The 18,746-nt window shown below is 32.3% G+C and overlaps 2 protein-coding genes across 4 annotated transcripts; one reads left to right on the forward strand and one right to left on the reverse strand.

Annotated features, from left to right (window-relative positions):
- The first annotated feature begins 145 nt into the window (after positions 1 to 145).
- Positions 146 to 6,554, forward strand: unc-119 (unc-119 lipid binding chaperone). Its single transcript, XM_085201748.1, has 3 exons — positions 146 to 712; positions 1,060 to 1,232; positions 4,231 to 6,554. Exons 1-3 carry the CDS (start codon positions 360 to 362, stop codon positions 4,347 to 4,349), a joined length of 645 nt encoding a protein of 214 aa, XP_085057874.1. The 5' UTR covers positions 146 to 359; the 3' UTR covers positions 4,350 to 6,554.
- Positions 6,555 to 7,078: 524 nt separating this feature from the next.
- On the reverse strand, positions 7,079 to 13,342 carry LOC146540515 (E3 ubiquitin-protein ligase SIAH1-like). 3 transcript variants are annotated; one of them, XM_085201667.1, is made up of 8 exons: positions 13,188 to 13,342; positions 12,929 to 13,102; positions 12,524 to 12,670; positions 11,914 to 12,051; positions 11,487 to 11,588; positions 10,342 to 10,582; positions 9,563 to 9,704; positions 7,079 to 9,098 (listed from the first exon to the last, which is right to left on the reverse strand). In XM_085201667.1, exons 2-8 carry the CDS (start codon positions 12,961 to 12,963, stop codon positions 8,632 to 8,634), a joined length of 1,272 nt encoding a protein of 423 aa, XP_085057793.1. In that variant the 5' UTR covers positions 12,964 to 13,102; positions 13,188 to 13,342; the 3' UTR covers positions 7,079 to 8,631. The 3 variants fall into 3 exon arrangements, with proteins under 3 accessions (XP_085057793.1, XP_085057785.1, XP_085057776.1); XM_085201659.1 differs by having other exon boundaries at positions 7,079 to 9,092; positions 9,557 to 9,704; positions 13,183 to 13,341; XM_085201650.1 differs by having other exon boundaries at positions 13,183 to 13,340.
- Between the last annotated feature and the right edge of the window lie 5,404 nt (positions 13,343 to 18,746).

Consider the following 18,746-nt stretch of genomic DNA (forward strand, 5'->3'; position numbering starts at 1 on the left):
ATTTCTTAGTTTGTATTCTTATTTATGATAAAAAATCGATATATAATTTCGCAAAATATTTATTGAACTGTGAAAATTACATAAATGCTCCATAATATCGTTTGCAATTGCATAGTATTTAATTAAATGAACCACAGATTAGTACAACATGTGTATAGTTGACGTGACAAGCAATCAACAATTCAACAACATTTACATTTGACAATCACTAATTCACGTTTTACAGCTTATTCAACTTTTAAAAATATTAAAGTTCAAAAATGATTCTAAATATGATGCTTTAAGCAAAAGGTCTAATTTCTAAAATTACCCATAACGGTAGTTTATGTAATGTGTATTAGATAAAAGTAGTTTTAAAAATGAGTTTGGTTGGTAAAAAGTGCGAATCGATATCCCATATTGAATCTAATAGGGGTGAAATAATGCCCAGTGATGTCACCCCTGATGATGTTTTAAGGTTGGATAAGATCACAGATACGTATTTATGTAGTCCTGAGGCAAATGTATATGATATAGATTTCACAAGGTTTAAGATACGTGATTTGGAAACTGGTACTGTCTTATTTGAAATAGCTAAACCCCCCACTGATTTTGGTGTTGATAATGAAGGATCAGATGAAGTACCAGAGGAACCTTTGGATCCCAATGCTGGACGATTCGTTCGATACCAATTTACGCCACAATTTTTAAAATTAAAAACAGTAGGAGCTACGTAAGTATTAGTTATTCCAATAAATTGTACTCAATAGCAATCGATTATTCTTACTGATTAGTAAAATTAATAAAACTTTCTTTAATATAAATAATAACTATAAAATATTAATATACCACTTTGATACCCTCTGCCTACCCTGCTGTGTGCGGGATACAGTGTGAAGCCGATATTTTTACATAATATTTTCCAATCCCTAAATAGTGTAATTGATTGATGATATTCAGACTCAGTGGCATAGCAAGCTTAACTCGCACCTGGGGCAAAATATTTTTATTTTTTATTCTTAATATACTTGGAACAAATAATGTTTCATTATTTAATTTTAAATATTTTTTGAATTTCAGAGTGGAATTCACTGTAGGTGCTCGCCCAGTCAATCATTTCCGAATGATTGAAAAACATTTTTTTAGAGACACTTTACTGAAAACTTTTGATTTTGAATTTGGTTTTTGTATTCCATTTTCAAGAAACACTTGTGAGCATATTTATGAATTTCCCTCCTTACCTCCGGATTTAGGTATGTTTAATATATAATATTGACAATATTTATATAAACTACTTATTATTTATATATTGAGCCATCACTAAACTTTTTAGACTGAGATCCGGCCGTTGAATCCTGCATATACGAGTTTTCTTAATTAAACCTATATTGATGAATAATACATGATTAGTAGAACAGATTACACCTGGGTTGCCTGGAAGAATCCTGCCGCAATCACCTTTAATTACATTTTTTCGTAACTCATTTTTGGAGAAAATTGCACCCATACGTTTTTTATATGAATCGCACATCATTTGAAAGATAATCGCATAAGGAATTAGAAAATTAAGGGTTGCCAGCTCTCAGTCTGCCGCAAGTCTAGGGTTGCCTGGTTTAAACATGTCACTAAATGTTAATAATTTGCACTCATTTGTTTTTTTAATGAATTATATATCAAATTAAAGCTTATTTTTTTCTGAGCACTATAAAACAGGGTTGCCTGGAAAATTCCTGCCGCAAACAGGGGTTGCCAGCGTTTGAAATATTTTATTCCGGTTCCGTATTACTATGAGAATAGACGATGAAATGCGCGGTCTGCCTTATGTTTTAAAGTAAAATATTATATAATAGAAGGTCAATCTTAAAATCAATGTTTATTCTAATTGTTCACCTGTTAAATGATGATTTGATTCATATTAAGTACACGCAGAAAACTATTTAAAGATGAAATCATTCTTATTTTTCAAGTAAAATAATAATCCATAATATTGAGTCTTCGCAAAATTTATTTTATAAATAATGATATTTAGTTAAATAACCCTTTTAAAACAACTAAATTATCTAATTAAGTAAATGTTTACAAATATCGATCTACTATAAGGTATTAATTACAACATGTTTCCTTAATATAATGAGAGGTGACAATTATCGCGGATATTTTTTTTATTAATTAAGAAAATATGGAAAATTACATTTCAATAAACAATCTCTCTCTCTTCGCCCTCTGCTTGTTTGATTTGACAACGCCGTCCGTATCCGTAGAAAGAACTATGGCGCCCATCTTTTTGGTACGAATATTTAGGTTTTTGGAAAGTAAATGAAAACTATTCAACTAATAAAAACTATTAAAATATAGATAAAAAAATGTCGCTAGCAAGAACTTGTCCGTCTATGCTGATAGTTTTTAAGGCATTTAGGTCTGAAAGAATTGTTCTTATAATTATAATTAAGCGTAATCACTCACTCACGTCCCTAACTTAGTGTAATCAAAACTGAGGCAACTCCCACGGCCACAATTGTCTACATTTTATTAAACTATATAATATTAAACATTAAAGTATACTTACGTTTTGCATTAGAAAATAATTAAAAAATACTTTATATTTTTGTTTTAAAACAATGAACTTTTTGTAACACTGTAAATGATAACCGTGCATTGTGTCACTATTTAAAAAAAATGTCACTGTATAAAATTCATTTTTTGGTGAAACAATAACATGATTTTACACTTTTGGAGAGATTCCTTGTTAAATTCTATCACATTTTCACTCCTGCCGCACAAAAAACACGTCTTCATTTTTGTCAAGTAAAAACATCTTTACTCCAAAACGAAAGGTAAGTAAGTATGCTGAAATACAACTTATTTGGCCATCTGCACTTTCATTGCATTTAGAAACAATACATCTTCGAAAATAATTTTATTGCATTTGGTTCGCTTTGTATCGCGCCGTAAAATGTTTATCTATAGTAAAAAATAGCCAACTAATTGATATTTGCCGACTCTTGGTCATAAACCGTAAATAGCGTTTTTTAGTCGGCATTACTGTCGGATTTTCTTCGAATTTATTTTGCTAACTAGTTTTGTTTATTATAATTCTATTATATATATTTCTTTCCTATGCAAATTATTAAAAATTGCGGGGGAAAATAAAATTGCGGCAAGCGTTGTCAAATCAAACAAGTAGAGAACGAAGAGAGAGAGAGAGAGAGTTCATTGAAATGTATTTTTCAATATAATTTATAAAAAAAAATATCCGCAATAATGGTCACCCTTCATTATATTAAGGGAACATGATGTATATGTATGTATATTAATAGTTTATAGTAGATCGATATTTGTAAACATTTATTTAATTAGATAATTTAATTGTTTCAAAATGGTAATTTAAATTAATAAATAAATATTAGTATTTAGAAAATAGATTTTGCGAAGACTCAATATTATGGATTATTATTTTACTTGAAAAATAAGAATGATTTCATCTTTAAATAGTTTTCTGCGTGTACTTAATATGAATCAAATCATCATGTAACAGGTGAACAATTAGAATAAACATTAATTTTAAGATTGACATTCTGTTATATAATATTTTACTTTAAAACATAAGGCAGACCGCGCATTTCATCGTCTATTCTCATAGTAATACGGAACCGGAATAAAATATTTCAAACGCTAGCAACCCCTGTTTGCGGCAGGAATTTTCCAGGCAACCCTGTTTTATAGTGCTCAGAAAAAAATAAGCTTTAATTTGATATATAATTCATTAAAAAAACACATGAGTGCAAATTATTAACATTTAGTGACATGTTTAAACCAGGCAACCCTAGACTTGCGGCAGACTGAGAGCTGGCAACCCTTAATTTTCCAATTCCTTATGCGATTATCTTTCAAATGATGTGCGATTCATATAAAAAACGTATGGGTGCAATTTTCTCCAAAAATGAGTTACGAAAAAATGTAATTAAAAGTGATTGCGGCAGGATTCTTCCAGGCAACCCAGGTGTAATCTGTTCTACTAATCATGTATTATTCATCAATATAGGTTTAATTAAGAAAACTCGTATATGCAGGATTCAACCGCCGGATCTCAGGGTATTTGAAGTTATTTTAACAACCATTCTTGCAAATTTTGTGTGTTCATACCAGAATGAGGAAAATACCCCAATTGGGATCCGAACCCACAACCGTCACTGTGCCACAACTCCCTACCTTTATTGTCAATTAAACATAAAAATATATTTTGTATTTCAGTCGAAGAGATGATTGCTGCACCTTTTGAAACTTGTTCTGACAGTTTCTACTTTGTTGACAACCATTTAGTCATGCATAATAAAGCTGATTATGCATATAATGGAGGTATAAACAATTAACAATAACAAATGATCTATGGCCTTGGTGAAACAAAATTGGTATACAAAAGGATAATACATACCTAAAAATGAGATAAGCCACATAATATAAATAATAACTTTGAATTTGCATGGCAGTTCTACATAAAAAGCAAAAATATGTAAATTTAATGCTTTATTTAAATTTGACCAATAATGTATACAGTTTATTATTTGATGTAGTTGAATGTTCAAAAAACAATATAGTTTACTTAAACATTCCTTGCTATAAGTCGTATCTGACAACATATATTATCAGATTTTAGTAAATGTTTCCTGATTGAAGGCGAAAGTTTGAATTTTAAATCTTAGTTAACTTAAAACCACAATATTAAATATTGATCTCATTAGCTTTATTGTCAATATTTTTTATGACAATTTGTGCTAATTTATTGTGTTATTCTATAAGCACTGTTTGCATTGTCTTTAGATATTTTGTGTGTAACACTATTTTATATTATAGCAAGTAAGTGTACACTGTTCTTAAAATCTAGTCAGTTTGTTAGTGTTGTGTATCTACATGATAATATCATCTTATCATAGAAGCATGGGCGTAAGAATGGTGGGAGTGGGGATGGTGTGGCCCGTGTCCACCCTAATTTTTACTAAAAAAGACAATTGGTAATTTTTATACTATATTTGTCTCATTTTGATTTTACAAATATAAAATTTGAAGGCATATATGCTCATATAATGTTATATAACTGCCTTGCATTAAAACAACAATTATTGTGTTGGGTAAAACATAGAGTCAAGACATCCAGACTGGGTAATGTGTCTTAGCTATAAAAATAAAGCTATATTTTTTCAAATTTGCGAGACGTTAGACATCAAAATTCACAAAGCTGTGAAATGACAGGTGAGTTTGAGTTCGCGCCAACAAGATAGGAACACCTCCTGGAGTCAAGAGTAGGTAAAAAATATCAGTAACCCATAAATAATATTTATAAGTCTGTGTTGCCATATACTAAAATTACGCATGTTTTCTCCATCCCGACGCTGTATTTTAGTAGACGCATTATTTAATTTTGAACTACATTGTTATTTAACCATGTAAAATATTGGAGGCCAGGCCCCCCTTGGAAAATATCTCTAGATACGCCTATGAGTACGTAACAATAAATTATTGCAAGTACAGGGAACGGGAATTGGATAAGATAAATTTATTTTAAACTAGTCGTGAATCAATGACTCGTGAGTGTCATGATTATTCAAAATGAAACAAGTTTAAAAAATATATGTTGTTTTTTATTATATTCGTTAAAAACTTAATTATATTTGGCTCAGCCTTTTATATAAATTGTGAAATACTTGAAATCATTCTTAAAATGTAGTTAATATTTTATGTGTTAATTTTTAAATTTAAGATCATATAATATTTAAATTTGATATTAAAAAAAATATTGATACGACAACCAATATTTTAATGTGATATAACCATATTAACATTCCAAAAATAATTTGTTTTCAATTATAAGAACAAACATTTTTACAAACACTTTTATTATTATTAAAGTATTACATTATAAACGCATTTGTAATTTTTGTGGTTATTTTGCAAATTATGAATAGAAATTACGAAATGTGTGGCACATTAAGATTAGTTGTGCATTTTCACTGCCACTGTTTGAAACATTTTATATTTAATAAAGCTTGAATGATTAATTTAAATATTATTGAGTTATTTTTGACGGCATAATCTCTAATAAATCTAAAACTGGAAATGTAAAACCTCATGCCGTCCACACACTTGTTTGTTACAAGGATTGTTGCTTTAAAATACTTTCGAAGTTAACATACGAACTAACATGTGTTCACTTTTCAATGGTATACTTATTTTATTTCATTAGGGGCTATCCATAAACTACGTCACATGTTAAGGGGGAGGCGGGAGGGGGGATCGAGAAAGTGACAAAGAAAGATATACTTAAACTGCTCTTTTACTTTAAAACTTAAAATATTACTTTAAAACTTTGCAAAGTTTTACAAATGTACAATGTCGAGGAAGGGTCAAAAATATTATGAAATTGGCGTAATTTATGCATGGCCCCTTATATTGTGTGAGACAATTTGGTCTGTTTTGTGTAAAAAATATTTAAGAATTAGTGATATTCACCCTGTAGATTTAGATGACGAAGCTTATATTGAGATTGTAAAGATCTTATGAATTAAATATATGATGCAGGATTTTATTTTCTTTAATCTATAACCAATCCAATAATTCAAATTAAACTAAATGCATATAGAAGAAGATATTAAAGGTGATGAATGTGTCATGACGCCATATATCTGTAGGGTTTACACAAAAGAAAAGAATGGACCCCTTATAGCATCGCTTTGTTGTCTGTTTGTTAAGATCACTTATCTAAAGAAAGCATGGAAATATTAAGCTATTAAATTAATATCAAGTAACCAGGTCATCGTAGACCTTAGAAAAAAAAATGGTTTTTAAATCAACATAATAAAAAGATTGAAACGGGCGTTTATGCATCATTTTTTATGAAATTTGGGTAATCAAAACTTATAGGGTCCCATCATTCATTGAAAAGTGAGAGCTTACTATACCAACAATGGGAAAATTTTAAAAAATGGAAACTTATATTCAATTCTTTATATTACAGAAGAAATTTATAAGGTTTTGAACTGTGTGGAGTTGACAAATATTAAATTAAGAAAAGCTAGTGGCAAATTAATATATAAATAAACAAAAGTTTTTATTTAAAATCATTTATTAATTCATAAAGATTACAAACAATTACAAAGGACACATTTGAAAATAAAAAAAGTTTAAACTTATATTATGGTACAACCAAATCAATATTATGTATATTAAAGATTGTGCATAGAATCGGCCTTCCCAAATCAGTGGAAAGTCTCGCAGTATACTCTCCTGTTCTGTCTAAGTTGTGACAAAGAATATGTCTGCACCTTCTTAATGCGATCATTGAGAAGTACGATATTATTCCTATTCAACAATTAGGATATTATATTATACCGTCAGATAATGTTTTAACGTAAAAAGTAGTGTTTCGCGGCATTCAATCGTGTTTGGCATAGAGGATGGCTGGGCAAGGAAAACGTAAATTCTGTATTCTTCATTCTGGAGACCTATCTCTAACAGTTTATTCCAAGTCAATCAACATTATACCCTGTTGAAGCCGGCGTGTCCCAAGGCTCGTTTCTGAAACCCTGTGTTATATAACATCTATACATTGGACCTACCGACCTCATACAATGAAGTATCAATTGCTACCTACGTTGTTGACATAGATTAAGCACTGGCCTCCTGCTCCAAATGAACCCATACAATCTCAACAAATCTGATGATAGTCTTAATACAGACTGATAAAATATGAATAAAAAAATTGGTTTCTACTACTGCAATAAGTCCCAATAACATCTTTTCTTATATATCTTCGATGGTTCCATGTACAGACACCGAACCATTACCATTTCATTATTAATTAAAAAATAAAAATATAGATTAACAAAAATAATGGTCTGTATTTAAATTATAATTAATACTATTATAAATATAATATGATGATAGTTTAAATGTTTTACATCACCATATTATCGACTTAAACTATTGTATTACGTTAGTGCAATGGCATTGCAATCATTGATTGCTTTGAAATTTAACAACAGCAAAAAAAATATTATTCCTAGTAATATATATAACATAATGTAGGATGTCCTCCAGCTAGATGGGGTGACGATATTTGCAAAGTGGCGGGTAACGGCTGGATGCGAAGAGCTGAAGATCGAGCACACTGGTGTGCCATTAGAGGCCTGTCCAGCAGTCGACGAGGACAGGCTGATGATGATGATGATGAATATATATAATATTTGTGGTAGTGTTAAAGGCAAAATTGTAAATATGTATGTCCTTAAGTACCATCGTATATATATAAAAGCGAAAGGTCACTCACTCATCACGAAATCTCAGAAACTACATGTGCTAGGAATCTGAAATTTTGCATAGGAGTTGCTTATAGGACGTAGGTGCTCGCTAAGACGGTAATTTGTAATATTCGACTTCTAAGGGGTTGTTTTTTGGGTCGAAAGTTTGTATGAAACTTCGTTACTACAAATGCTAGGAGTTTCAAATTTTGCATAGACGTCACTAGGACGTAGTCATGGAGACAGAAATTAATAATAACATAGTTCACGCGGGTGAAACCGTGAGCGGGCCGCTAGTATATTATAAATGTTTCTCATTATAGTCTTAAAGCTAAATATTAATACATATATCACGTTTTTGCTAAGCATTCTGTTTTAGTTTTGCTGAGCGACACTTTTTATTATTAGTTACATTCTTTAGATAAAATTCATAAGTTAATTCATTATTATTAAAAAATGTTGATGCATATTGCTTATTAACAATGGCACATTGACCTTTTTTAAATATATCGTCGACTGACACACTATATGAATTGCAAATATCTATGGATGTAAATTTCCGTTTGGGCTCCTTTTTGTTATACATTTGAACTTCGTATATCCATTTTGAAGCACTCACTTTAGTGCCAAATAATTGAGCTGTCATATAAATTGTTTGTTCCATATCACGTTTGATATAAAATAAAAAGTTAAATGTACCAATTTTAATAAGATATACAATTACAGATTCTGTTTCTGTGTCCAGTAAAGTCATTTGTTTCCCCACATCGGCAATACAGTGTTCTGGATGCACATCATTAAAGTGTACAGATAAGTGACTCACTTTACCTGAAAATGTTATTATTATTATTAATAATAAATAGATTATTATTATTAATAATAAATAAATTATTATTATTATTGTTATGAATAGAAGAAACTACTTAGCATACTTTGAATTCACTGTGTGGAAGATCTGACACAGTATGTTTTAGATATGAATCGATGATAGTACTAGAGAGGCTGAATTTTTTAGCAAACTATAAAGATATTTAACTCTTATACCTCTCGCTCCTACTTCTAAAGTATACATTGATATTTCGATAGTTATAATTTCACTTAAAGTAAAAATTAAATCATGTCAAAATTTTCTCACATGGAATTACGAAACTTTTTTGCTATGTATAGTACATTATTTAAAACACTCATTGCACTGAAACACAATTAATTTTTGTATCAACCATTTTGTTGGGCTTACTTTCTTAAGTAATATATTGACATGTTTTACAATTTCTAAGCAAATTAACTCTTACCTTTCCACTTACAAATACCAAATATTTTTGATAATGGGCACTCTAAGTCCATAAAGGGACACTCCTTTAAATGGTCAGTCAAAGTTTCTTTGGTGAAAGAAAGACAGCAACCATCTTTTGCATTTGTGCATTTAATTTTTTCCTAAAATGTTAAATATTTAAAGCTATACTTTTTATGAGAGATAAATTGCAGAGTATGCAGAGAATATATTAGTATGTGTAAGTGTCACGGACACTCCGTTCTCTGAATTCGGAACTTTCGGAACATTGTGTCTTGAGTAGCGGACCTCAACGCCGTGATTTGTCTGGACACCAGAGCAAATAAATTATAACATTAAATATTTTTAGTAAATCAATAGATAACTACAGTTACTTTTCTATCCATACCTATATTATAAATTCGAAAGTAACTCTGTCTGTCTTTTACGCAATCAGGGCCAGACCGCTAATTTAATTGTGATAAAATACTCATATAGAGATACTAGAGAGTGTCGGGATGAATAGGATACTTTTTTTTCTCATATTTGTAATATTTTCGATATATACCAATATGTTAAAATACTTATTAATTTGACATGCAATTTATTCCGCCATGTTAATAACACCTGTCGTTGCTAAGCAACGATTTGCAATGTTTATTGTTAGAAAACGTCACCCAAAATGAGGTTGCTTAACGCATCTCTCTATTGAAAACTGAAAATAATTTCATAAATATTGGTATAGTTCAAGCGGGCGTAGCCGCGTTCGGGTCCACTAGTATTAAATAAATTAAAACTTACTTGATTATCATTTCCTTTGATCTCCATATCTGCTATTAGTGTCTCAAGAGTTATGTTCCTCATTTCTGTTATGGGTTTAGAGCAAATGCCACAAGGTTTATAAGTAGATTTGCATTTCATACAGGAGCTGTGACCATTTTGGCATTGGTATATATACATTCCATAGCTGCCCGAACAAGACACACAGCCCAAGCTTTGATTTTTATTACTATTATTATTCGATTGTCTTGCCTGATTGCCTCTGTAAATAATTTAATTAATGGTTAATAATCTGGCCATAGCAGACACATAGACAAAAAAAGCAACTACCACATGTGCAACATAATTTACGTAAATTGCGCCAAGAAGAATATTAATAATTTATTACTTTTTTAACATTATCTCGTTATTTTATTACGAAATAAAATTGAATAATATAGAATTGAATAAGACAGAGGGAGTGTAGTACTGGAAGCGAGTGGCTACCTCTTATTTTGAAAGTGAATTTAATTTTGCTCAAAATAAGTATTAAGATAGAGGGAACCTAGTGATAATACACTTGGTTTCCCAATTTCCACCGAATGCCTCGAATATTGAGTGATTTAAGTGGCAGAAGTAAATACTTTCTCTTGATACCACAGCTCATTCCCGTGAGTCTGAATTAAACCAAAAGTCGTCGCAATTACATTCAGACGTCGTGCCACTGCACCACTACCACATGACTTCCAAGGATTTGAATTTTTGTCATTTACACTCAACTTAATTATTTGGGAAGTATCAAAGATACGAGATAAAAGCGGAAACGCGTATTGCCGCCGGTAACACAGTTAAAGAAACTTTAGCTACATTAATGAAACAACCAAACGTCAGCACAGCTGCACATTTGGATTACATAATGCACTGTTGGTACCGTTACTGAGAAAAGATTTGTGATGGCAAAGTGAACGGTAAAAAAGTAGGGGAGACCTTGGTTGATGTTTGAAAAAAATATCAAAAATACTGGAGTTGGAGGGTTATATATAAAGCATGAGGTCCTCCCGGAGGGCATGTATGAAGAAGTTGATGTCAGTGGACGAGACGAAAAAGGTATGTAGAGACAGTAGTGTTTGGCGCTTCCTTCTTTCAGACTACCCCGCTAGCATGAAACTAAGTTAAGCTACACTCACCGGCTTTTAGGAATGGCCCCTTTGCTTTGAATTTGTTGATTAATTTCTCCATTGTGACTTTGAGGAGATTCAACTGGAGCAGATGGTACCACAGAAGAGAAACTAAATAACACAATTAATTATTATTTTTAGTTTGAAAGTTTCAAATGTAAATAAAAAATTTGTAGTTGATCGAGTATATAGTTGATGTTTACTATTTCACTTATATACAAATAAAATCTAAAGTCCTATGTTATGCATTCCTTTAAGAATTTCATTTCAATTTCATTTTTAAGCAAGGTAAGCAAATGTGAGTATTATATATATATATATTGTTCTAAGTAGGAATTGAACCTTCAATTACCAAAAAACATCCTGTCCAGGTGAGCCACAATGACCTTAAAACTTAACTTTATCATCTAAACATATAGACATTTTTAGTTCTTACTGAAATTCACGTAAGTTTGAGGCACATGGAGATTGTACATGTCCTTGAACAAAGTGATTATTTTCAAGGATCCTATGTTCTTGTATATTAGGGTACAATGTGTTACTTGTTGAAGCTGGCATTTGCGGTGGAGGAACACTAAGATAAAAATACTTTATTATTATTATTATTTTTTACATTGTATCCCGCATATAGCAGAGTAGGCAGAGGGAACAAAGTGTTAAGACTTGCAAAATTGCTTGGCATTGTGTGTTGACTGTTAAAGCCCAACACCACACTTTTGTCTTGTAGAGTGAAAAAAATATATAATAAAAATAATTCACTAACACAAGTGGGAACAGAACCCACAACCAAATAAAATACATAGTAATATAAATTAAAAAAATCATGAAATATAAAAAATATATTTTTTTAAAGTTTTATACTTTATATCGCATATAACAGGGCAGTGAGTCGTAGTTAATTTAAGTAAAATTAAATGTTGAGTAAAAGAACTCAACACCTCACTATGTACTATAGTAAGATGCTGTGCTTGACATGTTGCTGGAGAGCAGGCTGAAGATTATTATTGCAACATATTTAATAACTATATTTAAAGTATTAAGCTTACCTGTTATAATTAAAACTGTGTTGATGAGTAGGATAATGTGGTGGTGATGATTGTGCTTGTATTATCATATCACACTTTCGCTCAAACATTTGTCGTTGTCGCTCTAAAGCGTCTTGTATTGCCTTTTCAGCATAATTTCTATCATTTCTAAATATAAAAAATATATATCCTTTTAGTTAATTTCATAGTGATTAAGGTAATATTAATGATAGTTATTAAAATTATTTTTTAAAAGCAATCTTGGAATCTATTTATAGCCATCCCCTAACGAAATTCAGACATGAGTCCTACTTTAGATACATATAAAGTTTCTGATTGACATTTTAAATAAGTCGTAAATACATTGATGTAAAATATAGATATAACATAATAATATAAACAAATGCAAAACAAAGTTTCCTTTACCTTTCTTTTACTGGTGTTGAATTTTCAGCCCCCATTCTAGGTTGATGCGGTTTCGGTTGTTCACTAGATGTTAATTACGATTTACGATATAAATAATGTTTTAAAAACTATTATATTTTTAATGATTCCAAAATGGCTTCTCCTTTGTATTTTGTACACGTCAAGACTATTACTCTATAAACAAAACAATAAAATGATTAAGTTCGTATTAATTGTAGTACGTTATACGAATATTCAATATAAGTAATAATTACATTACAATATATATTATTTCACTTTAAAAACTTTTCACGAATAAGTATTTATAATATGTCTTCCAACTACTTCTTGAGTACTTGACTACTTATATTTATATCCACTTCAAATTAAAGTTACGTGTAAAGTACCGACCATAAATATTTCTAGAAAGGAGTAAATCTAAATATATACAACATGACTAGGCAGCATAAATTAAAAAGAAACAACATGTGTTAATTATTTATTTATTTTAAAATATTCAAGATCATTTGTTTTTTAAATATTATTATTGTGATTAATACAAGCAATGAATATTTATCTATTTTTATTATATTATCTGTGTGTGAAGTACAAGGTAATTCCCCCATTTAGTGTAAATAAAAACATAGAGTATAGACAGTGTCAAATTATCATGAAGGAAAAATAATTCCCGTAAATTTAAATGTACCTAGTTATATTATATTAGTAAGTATTACGAAAATACATATGTATCAACTATTTTAAGTTCAACTTAGTAAATTGTCATTTGTCTGTCATTTCATATTACATAGTTACGATTTTTTATTTTGTTCTTAATCTTTAAGTAAGAAAGAAATAACTAAATACTATGTTGGTTTTTTAAAATTATAATAATTATATTAAAATACAAAAATGATATTTTTTTATCTATTGCATATTGCACTGGAAAAGCATCGGGTGAATAGTGCAGCGCAACCCTGGAAAGAGAATTATCACGCTCATTTTATAGTTTTTATTCTAAAGCCCAATACTGTCACGAGGCACATTCTAGAGACTCGGCACGAGGCTTGTAGAATGAAGGGTAGGCATCCGCACTATCGCTAGGAAACGTCTCGAGAGAGGTGCATTAAATCTCGCGAGGTGCCTTATCAAATTATCTACCAAATCAAATATTATTAAATAAAAAAATTGAAATTATTAGAATGTTATATGTCGTATTATTTAAGTTTATATTTCTATATGAAAATCGTGACCAGTTTCGCAGTCAAGTGTGTGCACTCCGAGCCGTGTTGTGGTTTGTAACTTGGAGGAAAAAATTGTAGGACTTGGACTAAAGTAAATTAATTGGTCAGTAATGTATTATGTAATGCAAAAGTTAACGTTAATTACAAATGCATAGATAATTTGCAATTATTTTGTTTTAACATCTGTGACTATTACCTAACACTTCCCCCCCACCCTTAGCCTGTCAACGATCGAAACGTGAATATAAGCATAACAATTAACAAGCTATACTATACCTTATGTATTTTATATAGAGTATAATGTTACTTGCTCTATAGAGTATTACTTACTTCAGCTATACTTCAGCGTTACTATCTATTTAAAAACACCTATTATTTGGGATGTGACGATGCACAGCATCTGTGAGAGGGCGCTGTATACTTCCCTTTGATTATCCAATGATTTTCACTTCCGGTTGCTGTCTTCGACCAATCAGCGATCGCCGGAAGTCACGTGGTCTCAGGTGGTAGGGCGCCGGAACGTATAATAGGCGACACTACGCTTCTTACCTCATAGCGTCGTTATTTCCCATCAGAGTAACATCGTTTAAAAGTGAAAGTGCTGTGGTAAGTGTAGTGTTGGAGGTGGAATTTCTTCACATCGTGAACTGGATTTCTATATGGGGCCTACTCCTGGGAAGGCCTCCAGCAAAGAGGTTCATCCTCATCGAGAGAATTTGCTTTTGTGAAATTCAAAGGTAACAAAATGGACAACGGGTGAGTCATTTGAATCTCTTGTGTAACAAGTTTCTACATGCATGTAATACTGTTCTATTGCTTGGTATTATATATACCAATACTGTAGTGGATTCTGAGCTTACCGAACACGGCTGTGTTATAACCTACAATAAGGTTAGGTATATGTCTCAGATTTTCAGCAGTTATGGCCCAATTTTATTCAACTAACGGGCATTGCAAAAAGCAAGAGGACTCATCGCTTGTTTAACGCTCTCGGCATAATGTCATGCGATGTAAACGGAGTTTACTAAATAAATCGGTTTTCACCGAGTTTACTTAGTTGTATTATCCATTAATATATGTACTACCTTCGTTTAAATACGATAAATTCGTTAGGAGCGTATCCTGAGCGAGTTATCAAATATATAAAAAATTCTGTTCTCATATATATCAGGGAAGCGGATTATTTAATAGTTGCCAGTTGTCAAAACCAGATGGCGTTGCCTGTCACTCTGACGTGACACCGATCGATGACAATCAGAAATGGGATCGGAACAAGCTCCGGTCCCAAACACCTTATTCTGCGACATACATAAAAAGTCTGTCTATTTTTAGGTAAATCTTTTTTATTTATTTGTAATAGGATAATTACTAACGTTGTTGAAATGTTATAATCGCTGGGAGCGTATCCTAAGCGAGTTAACGAATAACAATGGATAAATCTGCGTGGGACTTTCTTTTGGCTTCTTTTGACGATTGCATTCCCTGCACTCGGAAGAATTAGACACAAGGATTCGAAGACAATTTCAAAGCCTGCTTTCCTGGCAGGAAAAGTGTTTCAAACACGGAATATCGGAGGTTCATTTTCTCAATCCTGGAGGAGTGAGGATAAAAGAATTGTGGATTTGCTGCTTATTCATGGTTACTGCCATCGCTGTGAACGTCATAACATTTAACAATGGGCTCCATAGTATTTAGCAATCACGGGATCTTCTGTATGGCCTCTTCGGCAAAAGTTCTAGCCAGTCACCTTATCTTAGTTGCCTTAAGAGGGACTCGGGCTATTACTTGACATAAGGTATGTCCAACTATTTAAAGTGCATTTATCCGTACATTAGAATTTAAAAAAGCTCGGTACTATTTTAATGCTCTCAATTGTACGGGAGGGGGGCAGTTATAAGGAGGCTGCCTCTGAGCGTATCGGAGGCAGTGGCTGATGGTTTGGGCTCCGTAGGCCCTTCCCGGTTTAATCGCGGGAATGCATCTAGCCATTTACCTCCATGCCACCAATAATCCTTTTCCAAGATTATTTGAAGCAGTTAGACCTTCGTCAACCGTACATGCATCAAAAATTGAGAAGCATGCGTTGAGTATGAAACTCTAGCACGTTTAATTATACATTAGCAATTGTCAAGTATCAGTGCATACCGGATATCGGAAGTATGGAGTGAGAACCCGCCGACGGGTAACACAAGCCCAGAACTTAGTACAAGGGTGTTGCATGATTGTTAATAATTTTATTTAAATGTAACCGTATCTTCCTGTATACATGGTGTTAAGAAATACGGAGGCTGCCTATGGGTATATCGAAAACGGGTGTAGATGGTTTGGGGGCTCTGAAAACTCTTTTCGACTTAATAATGAGCATTCTCCATATCGTCTCTGGCTTTATCCAATAAGAATTTTCAAGCGGTTCGAGAAAGCAAGGATAGAAAATGGTTCGACTCACGTTCTACAACTGATAAAGCAAACCAATAGGATATGGATGGTTGAGTAATGGATAAAAAGAAGCAATGTGTCAAAACTAAATTAAAAATCTGACTAAAATAGCGGGTTCAAGTATTATAAAAAGTCGCCGAAAGTTTCTTTGGGCTAATTTGGCATTACCCTCGTGCAAGTGAGTGCACATCCCCGCGAGTGCCGCGGCAAAAGTATTTTATAGCTGACGTACTATATAATACCGTACATCCCTGTGGTGCATTCGAGTAGCCATCAGAATTGAAGCTGATGTAGTGGAAGAAATCTATAATCCACCTAGAAGAAAAGAATCCAGCTAGAAAATGCGACGGCGACTGATGTTAGTATTTGGAAAAAGAAGTAAAATTTGCATCTAGCAAGAGTAAGAAGCAGGAGAAGGAGGAAAAGAAGGCAGCTAAATAATTCAGAAGGCAAATCAAGACCAAATTAAAGTCGCCAGTTGAGCGGCTTATTACTGAAGTTGTTAGATATGACAAAATATGAAATGCGAGAATTACAGACGACAACCTTTTATTACTAAGTTGTTGGATACCATAAAGTATGATAATCAATAATATTGCAAAAAGACTATCAAGAAGTTTCATTCATTTTTTGTAACTTTGGTTCCATAGCTGAGGAAAGCTAATGAAAATAATCGCCTTCATGGGACATGAGGGCTGTGTAAAGGTAGTTACATATGTAGATATCCGCCGCATATTGCCAGGAGTTTTGCATAAACTGAACCTGGCTAGCGAGGTGTACACGTAGTCACAACTCCAATATGGCGGAGAGCATGTTGGATGTCTACGACATCATTAAGTCCGGGGAAGTCGGACGTTTGAATTGAGTACATCTGTATTTAAATCGTATATTTTGACACTGTGAAGTTGCTCCTAAAAGCGAATTTCAGAGAGTGAACTATTGTAGTTCTAAAATACAGCTAAGAAGCGATAATTGAAATATTATAAAATTGATACCTTTATATGTAAATGTATAGTAGTATCAATTACTTATAACTTTATTACACTTCGAAGAATGATATAATCATTAGTCGGCCTGAATTTTGTTGAAAAACTAATGAGCTCATAAACTCACATTTTCTAACGCATCGTATATCAAGTCCAGTTTGGTTCAAAACTGTACCTAAGTAGCAGATAGGACATTCATATCATGAATTGTCGGTCTGGTTGCGGATCGGGTAAGCATTCATTGATGCTTTTGTGAAGTTGTAATACTCAAAGTATGTGATAATGAAATCAAGTCTTAAATTTTACAAATGCGTTCAAAGGTTTGACCAGTATAAGAATATATTATTGGGCTAAGTACATAATATTTTATAGAGCATTCTATTAAATACTCGTGTTATAGATATGTTGTACTAATGGCATCAATTACAAGGTAAAAATTAACTTGGGTAACTACTTCATCATCATCATCATCAGCCTGTCCTCGTCCACTGCTGGACGTGGGCCTCTCCAATGGCGCGCCGCTGGGCTCGATCTTCGGCTCTCTGCATCCGGCCGTTGCCGCCACCTTGCGGACATCGTCACCCCATTTAGCGGGAAGACGTCTTTAATTACGCTTGTCAAGGCGTGGTGTCCACTCTAGAACGCTTCTACTTACTATAAATTTATTATAGTTGTTAAAAAAGGAAGTATGGAGTTGGTTGCCGGTTCTATCTACGACCCGCTGTCTGAGCCGGAGATGGTTTCCAATAGACCGGACGACATTTTCATTGTCATTTCGATCCTGCTCGTACTTCTAACATCATATTTCGTTTAGAAATATTTTGGTGAAACCGGTGACCTGTCGAAAATTACGCTCTAGAGACGGTGGTGTCATCCTAAGAAAAATGTTTTTCTAGGTTCTACATTAAGAAACTAGCTAGACCACCGGAAACAGGCTACAAAAGGTAACAATTTTGTTGTGTAACTTAGAGGTGAGGCTACGCAAGGGCTTCATGAATAATAATGAATACTTATATAAACAGGTTATTAAATTATTATCAAAAGAGGTGAGCACGTCTATCTTTATTATTTAGACGGTTATGCGAGCTTCCTTTCCTACTCATGCTTATCAGCGAGTTGCGGATCATCTTTTAAAATTTGTTTGTATGCAAATTATAAGTAAATCTAATAATTGAA

The sequence above is a fragment of the Heliconius melpomene genome, chromosome 2 (genome assembly GCF_056956725.1).
Source record: "Heliconius melpomene rosina isolate 202511_hmr_F chromosome 2, ASM5695672v1, whole genome shotgun sequence".
NCBI lineage: Eukaryota > Metazoa > Arthropoda > Insecta > Lepidoptera > Nymphalidae > Heliconius > Heliconius melpomene.

Bases quoted from the DNA above. Each gene is read 5' to 3' on its own strand.
- LOC146540515 (XM_085201667.1), bottom strand. From the start codon at position 12,963: ATGGGGGCTGAAAATTCAACACCAGTAAAAGAAAG. The intron at 12,052-12,523 runs GTAAGCTTAATA...TTTTTATCTTAG, and splicing joins CACAGTTTTAATTATAACAG to TGTTCCTCCACCGCAAATGC. The intron at 9,705-10,341 runs GTAAGTTTTAAT...TTAACATTTTAG, and splicing joins TCAAAGGAAATGATAATCAA to GAAAAAATTAAATGCACAAA.
- unc-119 (XM_085201748.1), top strand. From the start codon at position 360: ATGAGTTTGGTTGGTAAAAAGTGCGAATCGATATCCCATATTGAATCT. The intron at 713-1,059 runs GTAAGTATTAGT...TTTGAATTTCAG, and splicing joins TTAAAAACAGTAGGAGCTAC to AGTGGAATTCACTGTAGGTG. The intron at 1,233-4,230 runs GTATGTTTAATA...TTTGTATTTCAG, and splicing joins CTCCTTACCTCCGGATTTAG to TCGAAGAGATGATTGCTGCA.